General features: G+C 39.8%; 1 protein-coding gene across 2 annotated transcripts; it reads right to left on the reverse strand.

The window, feature by feature from the left end:
- Positions 1-803: 803 nt before the first annotated feature.
- Positions 804-3,378, reverse strand: atp5mc3a (ATP synthase membrane subunit c locus 3a). Of its 2 annotated transcripts, none has more exons than XM_082508380.1 (5): positions 3,285-3,378; positions 2,988-3,084; positions 2,148-2,222; positions 1,477-1,667; positions 804-1,377 (listed from the first exon to the last, which is right to left on the reverse strand). In XM_082508380.1, the coding sequence occupies exons 2-5, from the start codon at positions 3,024-3,026 to the stop codon at positions 1,263-1,265; spliced, it is 420 nt and encodes a 139-aa protein (XP_082364506.1). In that variant the 5' UTR covers positions 3,027-3,084; positions 3,285-3,378; the 3' UTR covers positions 804-1,262. The 2 variants fall into 2 exon arrangements, with proteins under 2 accessions (XP_082364506.1, XP_082364507.1); XM_082508381.1 differs by lacking the exon at positions 3,285-3,378 and adding an exon at positions 3,197-3,221.
- Between the last annotated feature and the right edge of the window lie 15,722 nt (positions 3,379-19,100).

Genomic DNA, 19,100 nt, shown 5'->3' on the forward strand with positions numbered 1-19,100 from the left:
TTTAGTTTTCAGTGTTTTCTGGAGGCTCCAACTTAATCCCTTTTATTATTTTTTATACATAAAACAATCTCTAATCATTTTATTTTCATTACTATTATTTTTAATGTTGTAACCTTCCAAGAATTTTTTTAAGCGTTAAAAAAGTAACAGATCCGATATGTTATCTGACCAGAATCCTTTTGTCACTGCTGATGCTCAAGACTTTCAAGGTTTTAAACATGATTTCAGGCAATCTGTGAAAGGCTCCGGTCCCCCATGACCTGTTTTGGATGTGTGAGAAAAAGGGTGGATATAAACCATAAACCATCCCTAGTTAACTGCACTAGTTTACAATATACACTCCATTTTGAACATACATATATGTATATATATATATATATATATATATATATATATATATATATACACACACACACACACACATACATATATACACACACACAATATAGATCACCATTTTATATTGTTATACATTTGGATCTATGCTGATCATTTTTTGTCATGACAAGTGACAAATATTACCTTATCATAGTAAAGGATTGTACAGCAACAGTTTGTGTGAGCCAAATCTTAAACTGAGATATTTAAAGATCACCCTTAACAATGAATGTTAAGCATTTCTGCTTGATAAGTGACTTAATGATTATCAACTCTGGCATTTTTTAAGACTGATTTTACCTCTTCAAATTTAAGCTCAGCCAGTGAAAGCAGCCAACAATAAAGGTGTAATGACTACAATCTGTCAGCTTTTGAAACCGGGGGCTTTCATCACAAGTCAAAAAATTCAAAACCCATTACTTAGCTCAATTAAAATCAGCTAGATTTATTCAGTGGCATTTACAAAAGCAAGCACTCACTTGCTGTCTGAATACAATATTACTTAAGTGCAGCTGAACCAAAAAGTCATTAAGGTGGACCCCAAAAAGCTTGCATGTTATAGTCTATGAAAACAAGGCTGAGTAATGGCAAGTCTAAGCACCTGCTTCACAGAAAAGATGACATTCATGAAGGCCAAGTGCTTTCTGTTGTGTTAGCATTTATAATCCAGACATAAAAGTTACTGCCATTGTTAAATAGTCAAACACATGTATTTTAATCACGTAATTTCTTACATTTGTACAATACATGTCTTGGCTTTTTTGACAGTGTCTAAAAGACTTGAAAATGTACATTTCCCATGACACCAACACGGAACAATTTTGGTAGCCACAATAAAATATGTAGTCACATCTGTAATGAAAATTTTGTCTGACAGCAGAGTTTTACATAGCGAACAGGATAAGGAAAGCCACCATCAAACAGAACAGTCCCATGGCTTCAGACAGGGCGAATCCCAGGATAGCGTATGAAAACAGCTGCTGCTTCAGAGATGGGTTCCTGCAAAGAAAGGAAGAAAGATATCAGCACATTTACAGAACACACAAGGAATCAATTAGCGTTATAGTGAAGAATAAAGACACTAAAATTAAAACAAACCTAGCATAGCCAATGATGAGACTACCAAACACTGTCCCAATTCCAGCACCAGATCCAGCTACTCCGACTGTGGCGGCTCCAGCACCAATGAACTTGGCGGCAGTGTCAATGTCCCTGCTGATAGCGCTTGTCTGGAAGCCTCTCAGTGTAGCCTGGCTCAGGGGGCTCTGAGGCAGCAGAGCAACACTGCTCTGTAACAAGAGAAGAGGCACTGTAAACACTGTCCTTTCGCTGCCCGCCTCAATGTAAACATCAGCTGACATTTAAAACAGTGTGGCAACAGATGACAGGAGTAATATAGGAGGCACAGTCTGAAATTTAGGGAAATTTTAAGCAGTTCTGTCACACCATTAATCAAAAAAATTGCCATTTTACTGGCAAGTTTTAAACGTAAAGATAAACTACAGAGCAGAAATCCACACATAAAGGTTGAACTATTTATTGCATGTGTGTTTTAACTTGTATTTTATTTCTTTTAAAACTTTGATCTGTTGCTTTCAGACACTGTAGACTTGCATAGCTGGTCTTTATCTTTTATGGTAAGCACACGGAGTTTACGTATTATGAAATGTGCTATACAAAATTGACAGTGGTAATTTAGGTAATAATTTCCAACACTGCACTGTTAAGAAGGGCTGTAGAAGTTGCAGAAAGCCTGCATTTCTTCTTACCTCTGATTTGACATCAGGCCTGGACAGCACAGAGGCAGACAGAGGTCGGTAAAGAACCCGGGAACCAGCACGGACCTGCAACAACAACACCAAAAACACGAATAATGAGTCCAGATAAACAATTTACATGAATGTATGCTCAGTATCATACAACACATGTGCTTTAACAGTGGCAACTATTCCCCATTTGTGGATATGTTTGAAGGTGGATGACTCCTTGAATGTCACAGTGTAATTCATTGCAATGTGTGACCTGTGGCGCTTAGTGATGACTGCAAGTAGTATTAAAAGTTTACTGTTGAGCAATGATGTTGGCATATTACAATAAAAATCCAGTGCAAGTTAGCTAACACCCATTTGTGTTGTCATTCAAACTGGTTAGCCTCCAAAACCAGTATCATGACCTTGGATAAAGACACTCCAGGATATATGTACGTGCAAGCTGGCAGCCCAAACGGAAAATGTAACCATTTCTGTATTGTTTGCAAAGTGCGAGGTCTTGTGCACTCTGCGCCTTGTTCTGCTAATAGAAGGCCTAAATGACCTTAGCTAGCGGCCATAATGGGAGCTACGTGCTAAAGGCTAACGCAGGATTATAGATGCATTATTATTAACAATTTTAAAAATCGCATGCGTAAATTTCATGAACATTGCACCCATTCTGCTGCCATTAAAAAGGAATGTGAATTACTGGTTTAGCATTAGCCGGCTAAGCTCCCGGCCTAGTCTGATACCCTTGCAGGAAAGCTGCAGTCAAGTTCAACCAGAGGCCCACCGGCTTTATTTGCTACATTAAGAGAAGTCCGACTCAAAGAAACACACAGACGAGGAGAAACTCACCACAGCCGGCGTGGAGACGAACTTAGCGCAGGCGTACATTTTCTAGTTTAGGTAGTTTTAACCGGTTCGGTCAAATCTGGTTGAATCCCGGGTTTCTCTATGGAGGGAAGATCGGAGAGAATTAAGGTCAAACGGGTGTAAAAATGCCCAGTAGAGAAAATAACAGCATTCATAAGTGCATTCACATCCGTTCTGTATGTTATCCTCACTTGCCCACTGCAATGCGAAGCTTAAAGAGAGGATGAAAAGGGATTTATAAAGATACGTTTCTCATTCAAACTGCCATTACACACTTACCGACTGCAGAGGTCGAACCACAGTGGAAGAGTGCGCATGCGCGATGGGGTGTTCGTAAGATGCCCGGATGGTGACTGGGCAGGTCGTTTCAATTAAACTTTATTGAAAATCAGCCGGGAAGAAACTTTATCAATAAATGTTTTAAGTACGTTTTTTTAAATTTTAATGTGAGAAAAAAAAGTTCAGATGGACATTTAAAAATGTTTTATACTATTGGAAATGGCCAGTTCTACTACATTCAATGTTAAGAAATCAGGTTTTTTTAAAGTTAAAAAAAAACCCCAATTACATTTATCTGCTTTTCCAATTCTTTCTTATCACCAATCACTGAGTCTGAAGCATTACTTGATACTTTTCTATATTTTTTAAACAGGTTTAGAAGAAGGATGTATTTCATTACTGAACAAAATCATGTAACTAATTAACTCAAATAATTAAGTGGCAATGCTAAGTTTTTGAGTAGGGATACTTAACATCAATTTATCCACTCTTAAATATTTATGTGTACCCACACACATCCTCAGTCCTGCTGTGAAAATGAGTGATTTTTTTTTAAGTGCAGATACATGATTAGTTTCTCTTTCTCTCGTGTAATATATTTGAATTTAACACGGCCAACACTGTGAGACCATTTTTCAGGTAGAGGTAGAATTCAACCCCACATTTCAGCATTAGTTTTTCTCTCATAACAAAACCTGCCCGCTGCTGTCCACCTCTATCACCTGTTGTGGTGTGAATTTAACACTCTGTCCAGGGGGACTGATGACTAGGGCCTATCTATGCTCCTCACAGGCTGATGTTGGAGCTGCAGGCTACCAGCACCAGGCAGATTTGTAATCGTGATGAATGACTCCACAGCAGCTGGTCTGTGATGGAAAGGTAATGAGCATGGGGAGCATGCCTTTGCTGCAAGCTGGCTTAAAGGAAGGAAAGTCCCACTGGCTCCTCAGATATGATCTTTTCAGTTTTACAATGAACATGAAACCACAGATTTCTGACCTCATAACCATTGAGTGGGATCAGTCAGTAGATCATATATGTACCAGAAACACAGAGGAAGACAGTGATAGATTTTATGCATTGAGAAACACATAACAGCTGCATGCTACTCCATTCTATTGTATTTGTGTTGACTCTGTTCTGGTATAATTCGTTTTATTCTGTTATGTACTATTCCCTTCAGATCTACAATTGTACTGCTGTTTATTCTAACCCATTCAGTTTTATTTTGTTCTGTTCTATACTGTTGTATGCACTTCTTTTTAATGATATTCTGTTCTTAAATGTTCCATTCTGTTCTATTTTATATCTTTATATCTTTGTATTTGATCAGAATCTGTGACCTATGTTTATTTGAACTTTACATTGCAGAAGTGAAAGGTGTTTGGAAGCTTGCATTACAGACCAGAGCCAAGCATCTATGTCGCCACAGTGGATCTGCCACACCTCACTCTATCCCCAGCATCATCCACCTGTCACACCAATCTCCTTCTGCATGTCCTCCTTCATTACATCTCTAAACCTTCTCTGTGGTCTTCCTCTTGTTCTCCTGCCTAGCAGCTTCATCTTCAACACCCTTTGTACAAAGTATCCACTATCCCTCCTCTGCACATCATTTCCCCCTCTCCTCTCTAACTTTGTCTCGTAACTGCTCAACCTGAGCTTTTCCTCTGATATACTAATTTCTCATTTTTTTCCATGTTGGTCAATCCCAATGTAAATGCTAATATCTTTAACTCTAACACCTCCAACTTGCCCTCCTGTCTTTTTCTCATTGCCGCTGTCTCCAACCTGCACACTGATTGGCAATATCTCAAATTACAAACTTGTTATCTTGTTATTGAACCATTGTATGGTGAGTACAGCCTGAAACATGTACAGATTTTCTAACGAAGAACAAGGTCATTCTCATTGAGGTCCAGCAGAGGGAGCAATAGGGTCTGATGTGATCAGAGCCTTTGTTGCTGGGGTCATGGTAACAGCACAAAAGAGGAGAGACACCAACCCATTCCACAGTGACACTGTTATAAATTTCCTAGTGAATTAGTCATTAATTGTGACATAGCAACACTCCTGTGGGTAAAATACTTTTTATATATTTTTCTGATTCTATGTCTGGTTTGGACTAGAGCTCTTGCACAAAAGACAAATAGGTAAATGGCCTGCATTTGTATAGCGCTTTTCTAGTCCATAGGACCCCAAAGCGCTTTACACTACATTCAGTCATTCACCCATTCACACACACATTCACACACTGGCGATGGCAAGCTACATTGTAGCCACAGCTGCCCTGCATGAATAGAGAGCTTTCTTGGCAAAATTACCATCTGACAGATTCAATTTACCCCGTTGCAACTGAATTGTGTTAATGCACAATGTAGAATGACAGAACACACTTTATGTCCAAGTGCTGCGCAGCAACTTATAGGTCAGAGCTAACCGTATGATAAAACACGAAGATTTACAATATATTAATTGCAAGACGGCACACATCAAAGTGGCCGTTAACTACCTGAGGTCAATGTCATACTGTCTAATTAACCGGGCAGCGGCTGTGTGGTCCTACATGGCTGTGGAGGGTGGAGAGAGCAGCCGATCCCACCCCCCTCCCCCCGACACCCTTTACCCACCTTTTACTTCCTCCCATTCAGAGGCACGCACGCACTCGCTGTCTGAGTTCTTGCATAGAACACTCTGAGACATTCCATTTGCATGCCCGCCCCATCAAGCTGGATGCACTCAGACTGGTAATAAAAGGCATTGACCCCCTTAACCTTTATGAATTACAATTTGTGCCTGCAGCACGTCCTGTCAGAGGCCTCAGAAAAGCAGGCACCTCAGCCGGGGTGTGTGCGTGTTGTTTTGCAGTTGTTAAGGAGAGGGGAAAAGGTTTTTACAGCTCCTCGTCGGAGCTTCTGACAAGCAGGGAGGAGGCGGTCTGACAGCAGAAGCAAGGTAGGGAGGGACTGCAGCGCTGCTGATGGCTCCATGCTAATCTCTATCGCTGGATCCTGCACTAAACTACTGAGGCTCCTTTCTTTGTCAAGAACAGGGAAACACAGCCTGCAGGGCTACAGTTCACTTGTGTTCTGCTCCTGGTGTTTTTACTCATATGTAAACCTTTTAAAATCTGTCTGTGGAGAGAAAAAAGCAGTAAATTGTAGGATGGGAACACTTGTTGAATGGTTTAGATCACATAAACACATGTTCAATCTAACAAAGAGTTTCTTAACTTATTACTTACTTGTCTGCTTTAAGCTTACAAATATATGCTTGTTTTAAACTGGAAGTGGGTTAAAACAAGCAATCTGCAGACCTTTAATGATGGAAAAAAGCAATAGTACATTTCTCAATGTTTTCGGTTTTTATGCTGAGACTGTGATTGTACCAATTAGCTATCTGAGAATAATTCATTCAGTATTTTTATTTGTTTGTGTAGCCAAAATGTAAATTAAAGGGAACCAAGTATATAGCCCTATGTGTTCATCAACACATCAGTCTGATAAGCCTGTTTTATTCTTTCTGTGCCAATTAATAGTTAGCAGCAAGGTTCTCGAGTACTGAACAGGGCAGGTTTTAATGAAATCAAATACAGCATGAAATGAGGAGCTGGGGGGCTTGGTGGGTTGCAAAGCGGGTGACAGATGCAGCCGTGTTTTTATGCTCACCGTACACCCCTGTCACATGGCGCAACTGTGCATGTGCAGTTATGCACCTCTCAATTTTTCTAACCTGTATTGGCTTATGGTGATCTGCTTTTTATGAATGCACCTGGCCAGTACTTATAAAGGTTGGATGCTGTCTATCCTTGTGCTTCACGTTTTATTGCTAGCTGTGGAAACTGTTCTCTGTATGCTGTTGCTAAATGGTCATCTCTGTACATCCATAGACTTTCCCACTGGTTGACTTTTATCTACAAATCTCTCCTTGGGCTGGTTCCTTCTTATCTCTGTGTGTTTATATGTGTAAAAGCCGCAACCAACATAGCCTACGCTCTAGGGATGGGAATCAAGAACCGGTTCCTAGTAGTCCAATTCCTTGGAATCATTAGTCTGCCTACCTATTGATCCTGCTAATCATTTCTTGCACTTGCAGTATTATCAGCTGATTACAGTTTGTGTGTCAGAGGAGGAAAATAGTGATGGAGTCTAGAGCGTGGATATGGACATTTATTTTATTGCACAAAAGGACGAGAAGAATGGAAGTGGAAAACTGCATCAAGGACAGAAACAACTGCATTATGGGTGCTAACGAAACTTCGGTTCTTTACAAGCATCTGCCAAGACAGCATGCTAACGCTAAGCTAGCCAAGAACCAAGAGTAAAAGCTGAGTGAATCCAGCAGCCAGATCCTTAACTTCAACAGGTGACAAGCAGATGAGCAGTCAGGCTGCAGCCTTCCTTTCTACCTGTTCACATTTCTAAAGTAGAATTACTATGGAAATTGCTTTTTTGTGCTGGGGTTCATCTTTGCTTTGTGTGGTCAACTTTGTTTTCTACTAAGAGAAAGATCTTAGCTAAGTGTGTCCCCATTAGGGATTTGTGTTGGTTTGGAGTTCTAGCCTCAAGTTTATATTGTTAAATGGTGACTATGATTATGACTGTGTTTCAGAACATTTTACAGAGTAACATTAAAGTAATGTAACGAGTAGTATAACAAATTACTTTTTCATTGCTTTGCTTTTAAGAAAAGGGTTCTGTGTAACAATGACTTTTTGAATAACGACCACAATACTCCAACAAAACAAAGAAGGGAAATACCTCAACAAATATGCAGAAACATTTCACCTCCAACGTGCATTTAATTTGCATGAATGCTGCTTAGCAATGGTGGTGACTCTCAAAACAAAGCCAATGACGACCCAATAACAATAGATAAGAGAATCGACAAGTGATATTGTATCCCATCCCTACTGCACTCTCACAACATCATACAAATGCTTGTCCCGAGAATCAGAACAGAACAAACAAGAGTTGATATAGCAACAAAACAATTTAGGCACATAAACCAATCATTTTTGCTAAAATATTATTCGAATTCAAAGAAATATAAACACAAAGTCCTTAAAGAAATAAGTGCCTATAACTTCAGTTTTTTTCTAGTACTAACACAAAATTAGGTAGCTCTGGTGCTTGTAGTTTTGCTTCACAAATGAAAAAAATCCTGAGTGAAAGAAACTATTCTGGCTAAATGTATTCATGCAGTTTGGTCTATAATTATCAAACCACTTTCACATTTTCGAATGCTAAGAGCCAATATGTAGCAGGAAAAGTGGTCTCAGTTTATTAATCATTATATGTTCACGAGAAAAAATTTCCAAGCCCAGCAAAGCTAAAAAATGTGACTGCTCCATTTCTCGTGGGTGGCACACTTGGTAATTAATGCACTGATGATCATACGCTATCATAACACTTGCAGTTTTAGTCCCTAAGCAAACTGGAGAACAGGTGTGAAATCAGGTGGCGACTGAATCCAGGTCACAGCTCTGCAGAGCCGCAGGTTGTGAAAAATTTTAGCAGTTCTTTAACTCGTGTGGAAAGATTCTGAGAATCATATTCAGCGAGAGTACAGACAGCCTTCAAGCAGCGGCTCCAATAATCCAGAGCTGGAGTATGCAGGCAGTTTCCTGATACAGCTGAAAATCATCCCACAGAAATGAAGCAAGCATTCTTTATCTCGAAAAGATTTAAAGGACATTCACAGAAATCAATTTTTCTGCGAATCCATAATAACACTCATGTTTGCGCTGCTGCTGAGCAGAGCAGTTGGACGTGGTCTGGGAAATGCTGAAGGCTGCAGTATCATTAGTCTTCATCCTGACTTTTTAGCTAAGTCTGTAACACCCCTGCATCCACTGCATGCCCTGTTCTTACGAGCATTCCAGTGAACAGGGTGATTTTATTAAATTATTCCTTAGCAGAAGTACTCTATTGGCCAATATTGGCTGGATTTTAAATAAAGTTTAAAAACTGACATTTTGTTTTTCACAAAACACCAGCTTGAACCGAGCTTTAATCCCCTTTCCTCTCTCTGTTTAACATCAGGAAATTCAGTCAGCGACTGCGTGAACAGGAGCGTGGCTGACAGGGGCAGCCGTGCGATGATTGGTTTACGGATCTCTGCTTTCTGTAGTGACTTCAAGGTCACTAAGATTTACAATCAAATGGCTTATGACACTTTAGTAAAAACCAGCCAAAGCTGATGACAGGAAAAGAAACGAAGGCGATGGCGTTGGAGGAATCTGCTTGACCTCACAGTGTGGTCCATGACTGGATGTGCTGCCGTCTGTTTTTATTACAACAACCAACACAGATATGCACGTGAGCAGACAGAAGGTTGTTAAGGATGGCATATGGAGAATGAATTTGATAGACAGACACTATATGGTGCACACTGTATAGTAGATTATAAGAAAGGTGTATTTCAAGCTCGAGGAAAACTGCAGTTTCAGTCTACTACACAAAAGAGCAATTAAATATGATTTAAAGGCCAATCTGTAATGACAGTGTGCTGCCCCCTATTGAGATATTACTGCCCTACTACTTATAGTTTTAGATGGTGATTTAGTGTAGTGTTCTGTCTAGCTCGGTTTATTTCAGTCATCACTCTGAAATTTAATGGCTGGGTGTTGATTTAAAGTGCATTTAACTGCTAAATGTGTCTTTACCTGAGTGTGGCGATGCTTTGACAAAGCTTTGTACTCCTCATGAACAAAACAAGTCTCTATTTTAAAATAATGATGGGTTTATGATATGCAACTGACAAGCAGCCCTTTAACTAATGTGAATATTACCTCCAAATGACTAAACAATAAGTGGATGGGAGTTTTGTTTCAATCATCAGCAAAATTAGTGGATATGAGACTTATAATATGTTCGGCATAAACTGAAATTCCAGGCGTGTTTACTTAGCACTGACACAGAACGCTGTTGATTTTTATGGGAGGCATATGGCTGCTTTTTATTGTGCTCAATTAAATTGCTTTAAACTAGGATCAACTTTTTGGTGCGGCAATTCATTCGACAACGTCTCCTTACTTAGAGGTATTTACCGTGTGGCTGCTGCAAACGCCGCCCGCACAGTGCTCACATACTGTGGTGTCAAGTATGAGGCTGTCACAGCAATATTTACTGAAAGAGCCCTTCCTGCTTTTAATGGCCTGACCTACATCCCAGTTCAGAGAGCTAATAAAGGGCAGTCTGGTGTAGGTCCTGGTGCTGCACAATGTCACTCACAGATGCCCAACTCAGCAAGATCCGGAATGCTCAATTAGTTGCTTTTATAGGCCTCATTAATATGCATTAACTCTTTTTCCAGTGTACGTGCACAGCCAAACAGTTGCTCCTGGCCACATATTAACTAGGTAACAGATTTTTAAAACCCTTTTGAAAACATGTTACATTGTTGCACTATGAAAAGATATTATGGAGATCTAAAAAAAAAAGGAGGGGGGTTAGCCTAAACATGACTAAGTAAAATATCCTAATACATTGGTGGAAGCGCATTTATGAATTTTAGCTATTTTATTATAATTCACTAGTTCTCGGCTCTTCCTAATTTTCCAATACTAGATCTGACTCTTACCATAAACACTGATAATATACAACAGCTATTTAAAGACTAGTTGAAAACAATACAAAACACTACACAGCAGCTATAAGGAGCTTGATCTTTACATTTACATAGAATCCCAGCTCAGAGCCCCAGACAACAGATAGCTCATCACAGAACCCCACACAATCTGGTACCACTCCTCCCACACAATAAACTGATGTGGCACACAGCAAGCTGAATCAATCATGGCACTTTATTATCCTGTCACTAGTCTGCTTCCTGCAAGTGTGTTTACCCTGTCCATGGCCCTGCGATTGTGGCTGTTCAGTGTACATTAAGACAGACATAATTGAGATTGTGGGCGGCCGAAAGTACGGGGCTCAACCTGTTGTCGTTAATCTGTCATTTTGTCGAGAGTCACAGCAGCGGTGACCTATAGAAGGCTCCGTCTTGGAGGCACTGCTGATGGTGCTTTGTTGTTCATGGCAGAGGGCCTCACCTATTTTAACTTTATTGGTTTGCCACCAACGGAGAGCCCAAAGAAAGTGTGATCTATTGCCCAACCTCTGGCTTCAATTTCTCTGCTCTCGTCCTATCCATGCTCAGTACTTTATGTTCGCAGTAACTCTCTTAAAACTCATCACCTCTACATTACATAAAGGTATTCATGATTTGAGTTATTAAGGGTCAGACCTGTTTGATGAAAAATAAGTTGAAAAACGCAAAGGAGGAACAGTCACGGCCCATGTAATGAAAGCTTAATGCTGCTCTGTAATAGACTAAATTATTATAGGCAATCAATTTGAATTAATTGGTAACCCTTCAGATAGCTGCAGCCTCCCTTTAAATTCGATTACTGATGGTTCTGGTGAAATTTTGCCTTCACTTTGTATAAATTAGAGCTCTGGAAAAGCATTTACAATATAACAAGATATAAATGAATGCAATCGTACCGTTGGAAAAGGTACTTTTTACAATCGCACACCATATTAGAAATAATAGCTGAATCTTGCCTCAGCGGACTGTTATTAATTACCTGGCAAATAGAACCTGTCTGTTTTCAACCTGAGCTATAGCGGCGGCGAGAGATCACCAAAGAAAATTAAACAGCAATCAAACTACATTTCTTTCATCATAATTCTGATTGTCAGGATCACCTTCCCCGAGATGGCTCATAGCATAAAAAATCCTAGTTTTTATTAAGTGGCTCAATTTGCTGCCGTTCATATTTCATATTTATGCTGCATTACAACAGTGTCATACGTGTATCCTCCGTTCTTGTTATTTCTGGTATGCAGTGTGATTTAATAGATAAGGAAAGAGGGGAATGTTGCCATGAAACTGGATCTAATTGATAGTTTGAGATGATGTAGCATATAAACAGCAGTATCTGGCTTCTTCTGAGCAAAACAGCACAATATTTTTACGCCACACCTACACAGAAACAGCAGCTGCAACACGGAGCCCCTGGAATGGTTTTTTTTTAAAAATCACATCATGCATTGCTCTTAACCAACCATGATTTTTTTTTACACTGCAAAAATTCACAAAGCAATTGGTTAAAACCTCAGAGAGGATGTAAGTATCTGGCTCGGTGTCTTCACAATGTTGCTTCCTTTATAGCGGGGGGTTATATCAGCCTGGAGACCCATAAGTTATGAAATGTCAGGATCCTATGCATTCTAATTGAGTGTGGAACAGTTAATGGCTGTGGAAATTCAGCCGCTTGACGTCTTATTCCCCTGTGCGCCGTTTCGCAGCCGAGCCCATGAGCCTCAATTAAATGACAAAATGGGCCCATTCTTGAAAATAACAACAATAAAAACACAAGCCTATAAGGCAATAATATCAGGTCTCACCTTGAATCAACAATGGCCACAGCTTGCAAATGGCTAAGAGCTGAAAGAGGAGGTCTTTACGAGATCATTTTAGCAGGAATATGGCGCTTGAGAGGTCTTTATTTATTAGTTAATCTACTGCTGATTATTTTCTGGATAAATCAATTAACTGTCTGGCTCATAAAATTTCAGACCATGGTACAAAAAGCCTAAAATCAGCATCTTTACATGTTCCTGTTGCATCTCAATAACAGTCCTCAAGCTGGAAATACTGAATGATGGAATGATTGGCCTTTCTTGATTATTAGATCAGTTACAGATCAAACAGACAGCTGATTCAGTGCACTACCACAATACTGTGCACCTAAACTACAAGAATAAAAAAATGATCTTAAACTTCAGGCTGACGTACAGCAGGTAAAACTCAGCCTGTCCTCGGTACCCACAGGATTTCTTTTTTTTTACAAGTTTTTCCTCTAAGTCAGGCCTACTTTTTCCACCAAACTAGATCATGTCCCAAAACGTACCCCTCCCCAAAACTAAGCTACATACTGTATGTGCTACTGAATAAAACAAAACAAAAAATCTGAATCAATACTGCCTAAACCTTTTCCCATTTTCAGCAGATGTCTGCAATCTATAAATACACATGGAGCATGTCCTATTAAATCCCGTGATATGGTGAGGGTCTAAATATTGACCCAGTCCTGATTGGAGTCGATTTTTTTCACGCCCTTGCTTATTGTTTTTATAACGCTTTGACTTTAACCCCTTTACTGCTTCGCTGATTTCATGCAACAAACAATAGCTTTTCAATAATTCAATTTATAGCTCGCCATAAATAGAATTCAAAGGACAGTGCTGTTGCAAATGAACACAGACGATGCTCTTGGCTCCGGCAACACCCTGCGTGCCAGAGGAAGGAGAATATTTATTTTACGGTTCCCTCACATTCCCATTAAAACCAGGAAGCTACATTTCCAAGCATGTGGTGTAAATGTAATATACAGAGTTGAAAGAGACAGATGGTAGAGGGGAAATCTCACATGGCAACACCTTGCAATGGTACCAGTGCAGCTAGTGCCAATGAAGAAATCCTCCCCAAACCATCCAAGGCCAGATTAGATCCATTAATACATGTTCATGTGCATCTATCATGTTCCTGCTCACATACATGTCCGTGTGGGCTGTCTGATCCTGGCTGAATCATTAATGTAAATGCCAAAACAGTGAGAGGTGATGTCTGGGAAAGGATCTAAGACACAAGCACAGAAATGAATTACCATCCTATTTATTTATCCAGGCCTTTCTGTCAATCACAGCAATAATCAGAACTAACTCATTCAGATTTTGAGAAAATGGAGGATGCATTCCGTCCAATTTTCAATTTGGAAGTGGCAACTATGGCCATGATGAATGTCTGAATAGTCCATCTTCTTCCTCTCATTTCTCCTAACCTTTCCTGACAGCTTAGATATTGCCTACCTGGTAATTTGCTCTACAATAATTGTTACTGTGAGATTTTCCCCCAGCTTTTAACAAGGATTCTTAACACCCTCTGTAGGTGACAAAATGCAATTACAAACACAAGTGCCCCATCGTGACTGGTCATCAGCAGCTGCCACCTCCATTCTCCAGTCCCAACTGGTTCCATTAATGAAGGAGAAAAAACCCCCCCAAAAGACATGCAGGCAGAGTCGGCAAACATTTGCTGGGAATAAAACTTTAATTAAAAGATATGAAGCTGCTTTATTGATTAACAACATCAGTGATTAAAATGAGCGCCTGACATTTTTTTCCACCCTGGCTACTTTGTTTCCTCTCAGAGATCATTTATTGTTGCACGGTCCTCTTTATTGATAAGTGTGTTTGATGAATGCAGATGCGGCAGTTAGGAGAGCGGGCTCGCTGATGGAGCGATCATATTGTGCGAAACACCAGGCTCAGGCAAGAACAGCTGTTGCAGCTCCATCCACTGGGACGCCATGTTTCACCAACACCCCGAGTGCACATGCAGGCATGCTGCTGTAAAGCTGCAACCAAACGCATTCACAGCGCCCTAACAACTCTATGAATTTTATGACACATCACCAGCACTCTCTCGTCTCTGTCCGGCACTAAAGCCTTAATTATTGGACTAATTGCTACGGCTATATTCATCTCTCTCTGTAATCCTTTGGTGATTACATTTTGTGTTCAATACAGGCTTATCCTTTAATTAAAAGGATTATTAACCTTTAAAATGGAGACATGTGGGATTAAACCCTCAAACGCTGGTGTCAAAAGCTTTTTCTGTTTCTATTTTTTAAAGTGAGCCGAGAATGGGATGCATCATATCAATCATAATCAGGAGACTACAGGGCTGATCAGATGTCTCATGGCTCCACTACATGTTAGCCTTTTCAAGGAACTGACTTACAACAGCTATAAGCCATCATCTATATCTTCTTCCAATTAAAGTCCACAAAATGCTGACACATTACACCTGGTGGGTGAGCAATCAGTGTGAATAGATGGATAATGATAGAGATCTGACCACAGAGGATCTAATCGTGGCGAGAACAAGGCGAAAGGGTGAACGAGTCAATGGTAAAAAACTCATTAGAATACAGACAGTGAGATATTTGCCTCGGTAAGCTTCAGAGTCCTGAGCAAGCAAGAGTTCAAAGTTCAAAGTCAGCCTAAGTGGAGCCTGATTGAAAATCATTGGAAATCTTGGACAAATACGAGTACGCCTCAGACAGTGAAAGTGGTGCATCGGTTTGGTCGGGTTTGGATGACACCTCATTGATCAACACACAGCCCTCTTCATGAACACCTGCGTGAGAAACTGTAAGGAGGAACACATGCTCTGATTAGTGCATGAATACATAAATATAAAAGATGCTCTGTTGATAATGTCGGTGTCACGGCTGCTGCTTTGGTCACCCGATACGGCATCATTTTGTCTCATCGATACCCGCCTACATCAATAATGCGGCTGAACTATTTGGCACCAACGAGGCAAACGTGAACCACGACACTGAACCCCTCCTCGGCTGAGTCAAGCAGTTAGAATCAAGTGCTGTTTGCCCATGCCAAAGCCACGCTGCATTATCCAGAGCAAGTCTTCATTTGAATGTCCTAATTAGTTAATTAGTTGGTGGTTAAGGATGATATGAGCATCTCATCAATCTCTCTATCTCTAAAAATAAACACCCTGGGACGGCAGTGGTGAGTCATTAGAATGCTGATGACTGTGGGAAGTGTCTGTGAGGAGGAGAGGTCTGCTTGTGACACTCCATATTTCCACAAACCACCCGGCAACATAAAGAAGACTGAGGAGCTATTGCTGTGAGCATTGTATGGATGGCAAGTCAAGCATGACTTAATGAGTTTAGAGAAACTCTGAGGAGCTCAATTACGGTTTTTTCATGCGTAACTTTTGGGATCCATTTACTTGTTTATCATCGATGAAGGGAAATGAAAATTAGGCATGAGAAGAGAAAAAAGATTAAAACAAGTTTATTTTAAGAAAGCACCTGTTATGCCTTCAACTTCAGCTAGAAAGCAGCTTTTTTCGAAGTGACTGTTTCCGCCCTTTGTTTTCATAAAGTCCTTTTGAACAATTACTTTTGGCAAAGTAACAGCAGCCGTATGAAAAGAGAGTTAAGTTTGTTCTTCATTTCTGCAGCAGCATATATGAAAAAAAGAGGGTAGGGGAGGAGGAAAGAATAGGTTAAAAATAGTTAGCATATGGCAGCGTATGATTGAGTTTCCAGGGCTGTGAAAATTCACTCTAATTATTCAACAGTATCCCTCTGTCATCCTTCCCTATATGCACCCCTTTGCATGGAAGTACAAGTGACTTCAACTAATATACATAATTCTGCTACTTAATTGGCACAGATCGGGTGAAAGTGGGCTAGGAAAAATCCTTAGAGACTAATAGGGGCACATATCATTGGCTCCATCAGAACAGTAGTCCCATAGGTGATAGAAGTCAGCAAATATTTCATGAGCTGCAATATCAAAGTACCTCACCTCTGGAGTCCTGCGCGCTATCCTGCAACGAACACCTCTGAAACAGTTGTGCTGTCAGGTGTATTTATAGCAGGCGGCCCGATGACTGATGCTAATGCCATAGAAATTATGCAGTGCTCTGTTGCTGTCATAACAATATGTTACGCTTAAACAGTAAGGTTAACTAAACTAGTCATTTAAGTTATAAGTGGGCCACTGGCGTATGTTTGCATACACAGATATGGATTATGCCAAGTGCTGCGCTGACTCCAGCTGCTTTTCATAGACATTATGCTGGATTTAGCCTCATGTTGACTTAAATAATTTTGTGATGGATGGAAAAAAAATTGAGGATTACATTAAACTGTCGCTGGGAAAAAGTTAAAGGTTGCTCCTGTGCATAAAGTGGACAAGACCCATACAAAGGCGCATACAAAGAAGCAGACAGACAGCAATAATGAAGAGGCTCACTAGAAGGAGTGCAAAGAAATGTAAAATGTACTTAAAGATACAACATCAAAAACAAAGGCATTAAAATCCTAATGCAAGAAAATCTATGTACCATGATCATCCTATAGCTGGGCTGCTGCTGTGCAATAAAACAGCATGTGTTAAAAATGCCATAATGCATAATTTGCTGTAACAAGCTCACAACCCTGAATACGGTTAAATAACAGCCTCTCGTTTCACTGCATGTAACGAGCTTAACAGAGGAAACCTAAAATCACAAACACTTAAAACAGAGTGTTGCGATTGGCGAGGGCAGCCATTCGCAGGAGTCATTAGCACTCATAATTAGCTCTATAAGGTTTCTTAATAGATAGGGAATACGAGGATATTTTCCAGGAATGGGTGCACCCAAGGGTGTCAGCACTGTTCACTCAAGATGCTTCTGTATGTAATTACGGAATGAAAATGCCACAACAACATAAATTACACAAATTCGAGGTTTCAAAACAGCCCCGATGAACAGCCCAATAGTTCACTGCACAGTTCAGGTCATACATGACAACATACAAGGACAACTGTTGATTAAGAGCTTGATATTCACATCCCGTTAGGTGGTTCCATTATTTATATGGCATCCTGTGGTTATGCAGTCTTTAAGACTGTGACGGTATTTTTCATATAAGCAAAATTATGTCACAGCACTAACAGGACGTTTAGCATATTTTAGGATTTATCTGCCATCAGCTGTATAGAATATAACTCGAAATGTTATCTAGTACTTTTATCAATGTGTAGGATTATATTGTTTTTGACTTTTTCATAGTGTTTTCAGGTCTACAAGGTATAAGAGCAGTGGAGTTTCTCTGATAATTCAGAGAAAGATGTTTTAAGAATATTATCTTTGATTTGATTGAGAGGAAGAATTAAATTTTTTTAATTATCTCCAGTTTAGCTTTGTGTGCGTGTGCCTTAAAAGTGAAAACAGCCTCAGTAAATCTGTACATGAGCATAGAGTAGAAGTGCCTGCACAGAGTAAAGTGGACTCTAATTGAATAAATCATACTTAGGTTGTTGATGTCTTCAATTTTATGGCCCAGTGTTTTATAATGTTAATGTAGGTCAACAATACCAAGTAATACTTGCAATAACCTGTAGAAGTAAAAGCAAGCTGCAAACCTGAAATACCAAAATTCCTGTCCCTTGCCTTCACACTCTGCATATTCATGTGGAGACGTGTTTATAGAGATTAGTATTTGCCCAAAATACCTGAATACATTTGTAATTTTATGAGGAATTTATTTCCATTATACTTCATGTTTACATGAATTTGTCAGGATGCAGTAACAGAAAAAAAATATTTCAGGTGGACTCTTCACCTACCAGATCTGCAGCATGGGAACATACACATTTTCAGGGGTCTGTTTAAAGCCACACTCTCAGGTAATTGTAATCAGTGCAATGAAACATGAACATACATGAGTGTTATTAATCTCCCAACACCTAAAATTAACAAAGACTGCCAAAAGACACTAAATGCTAAATGGTACAATAGCTCCATAACAAAAGGCTCACTATAACAAAACAAATTGTAGCCACTAAAGGAATCAATTTCTGACATTTCACCTCTATCTATAAAGAGTTCACTGACCCTGGCTCTTAAATTTACTGCTCTGTGCAGCCTCTATCAAAATGTTTGTCAGCAACGCGTTTTGCTGAAAGTTTTAGTGCAACACATTGCAAATCATGACATGTATGGATTTAATGGGCCCTTGAGCCATCCTTATATATGTCACGTTGTTCACACAGGATAAATATCTTAGCTCTCGGTCGGTGTAATAACAAAGGAGAAGATTTGCGGATGAGACCCCCATTGCTAATCTTAGATCTTTCCGAGTCTTTCTGAATGAATCATGAAAGCTTGTGGATGTTAGTGGAGGCTTGTTAGCTGATTCTTGGAGTCATGCAAACAGAT

This window comes from Aulonocara stuartgranti (genome assembly GCF_965226115.1).
Source record: "Aulonocara stuartgranti genome assembly, chromosome: 16".
Classification (NCBI taxonomy): Eukaryota; Metazoa; Chordata; class Actinopteri; order Cichliformes; family Cichlidae; genus Aulonocara; species Aulonocara stuartgranti.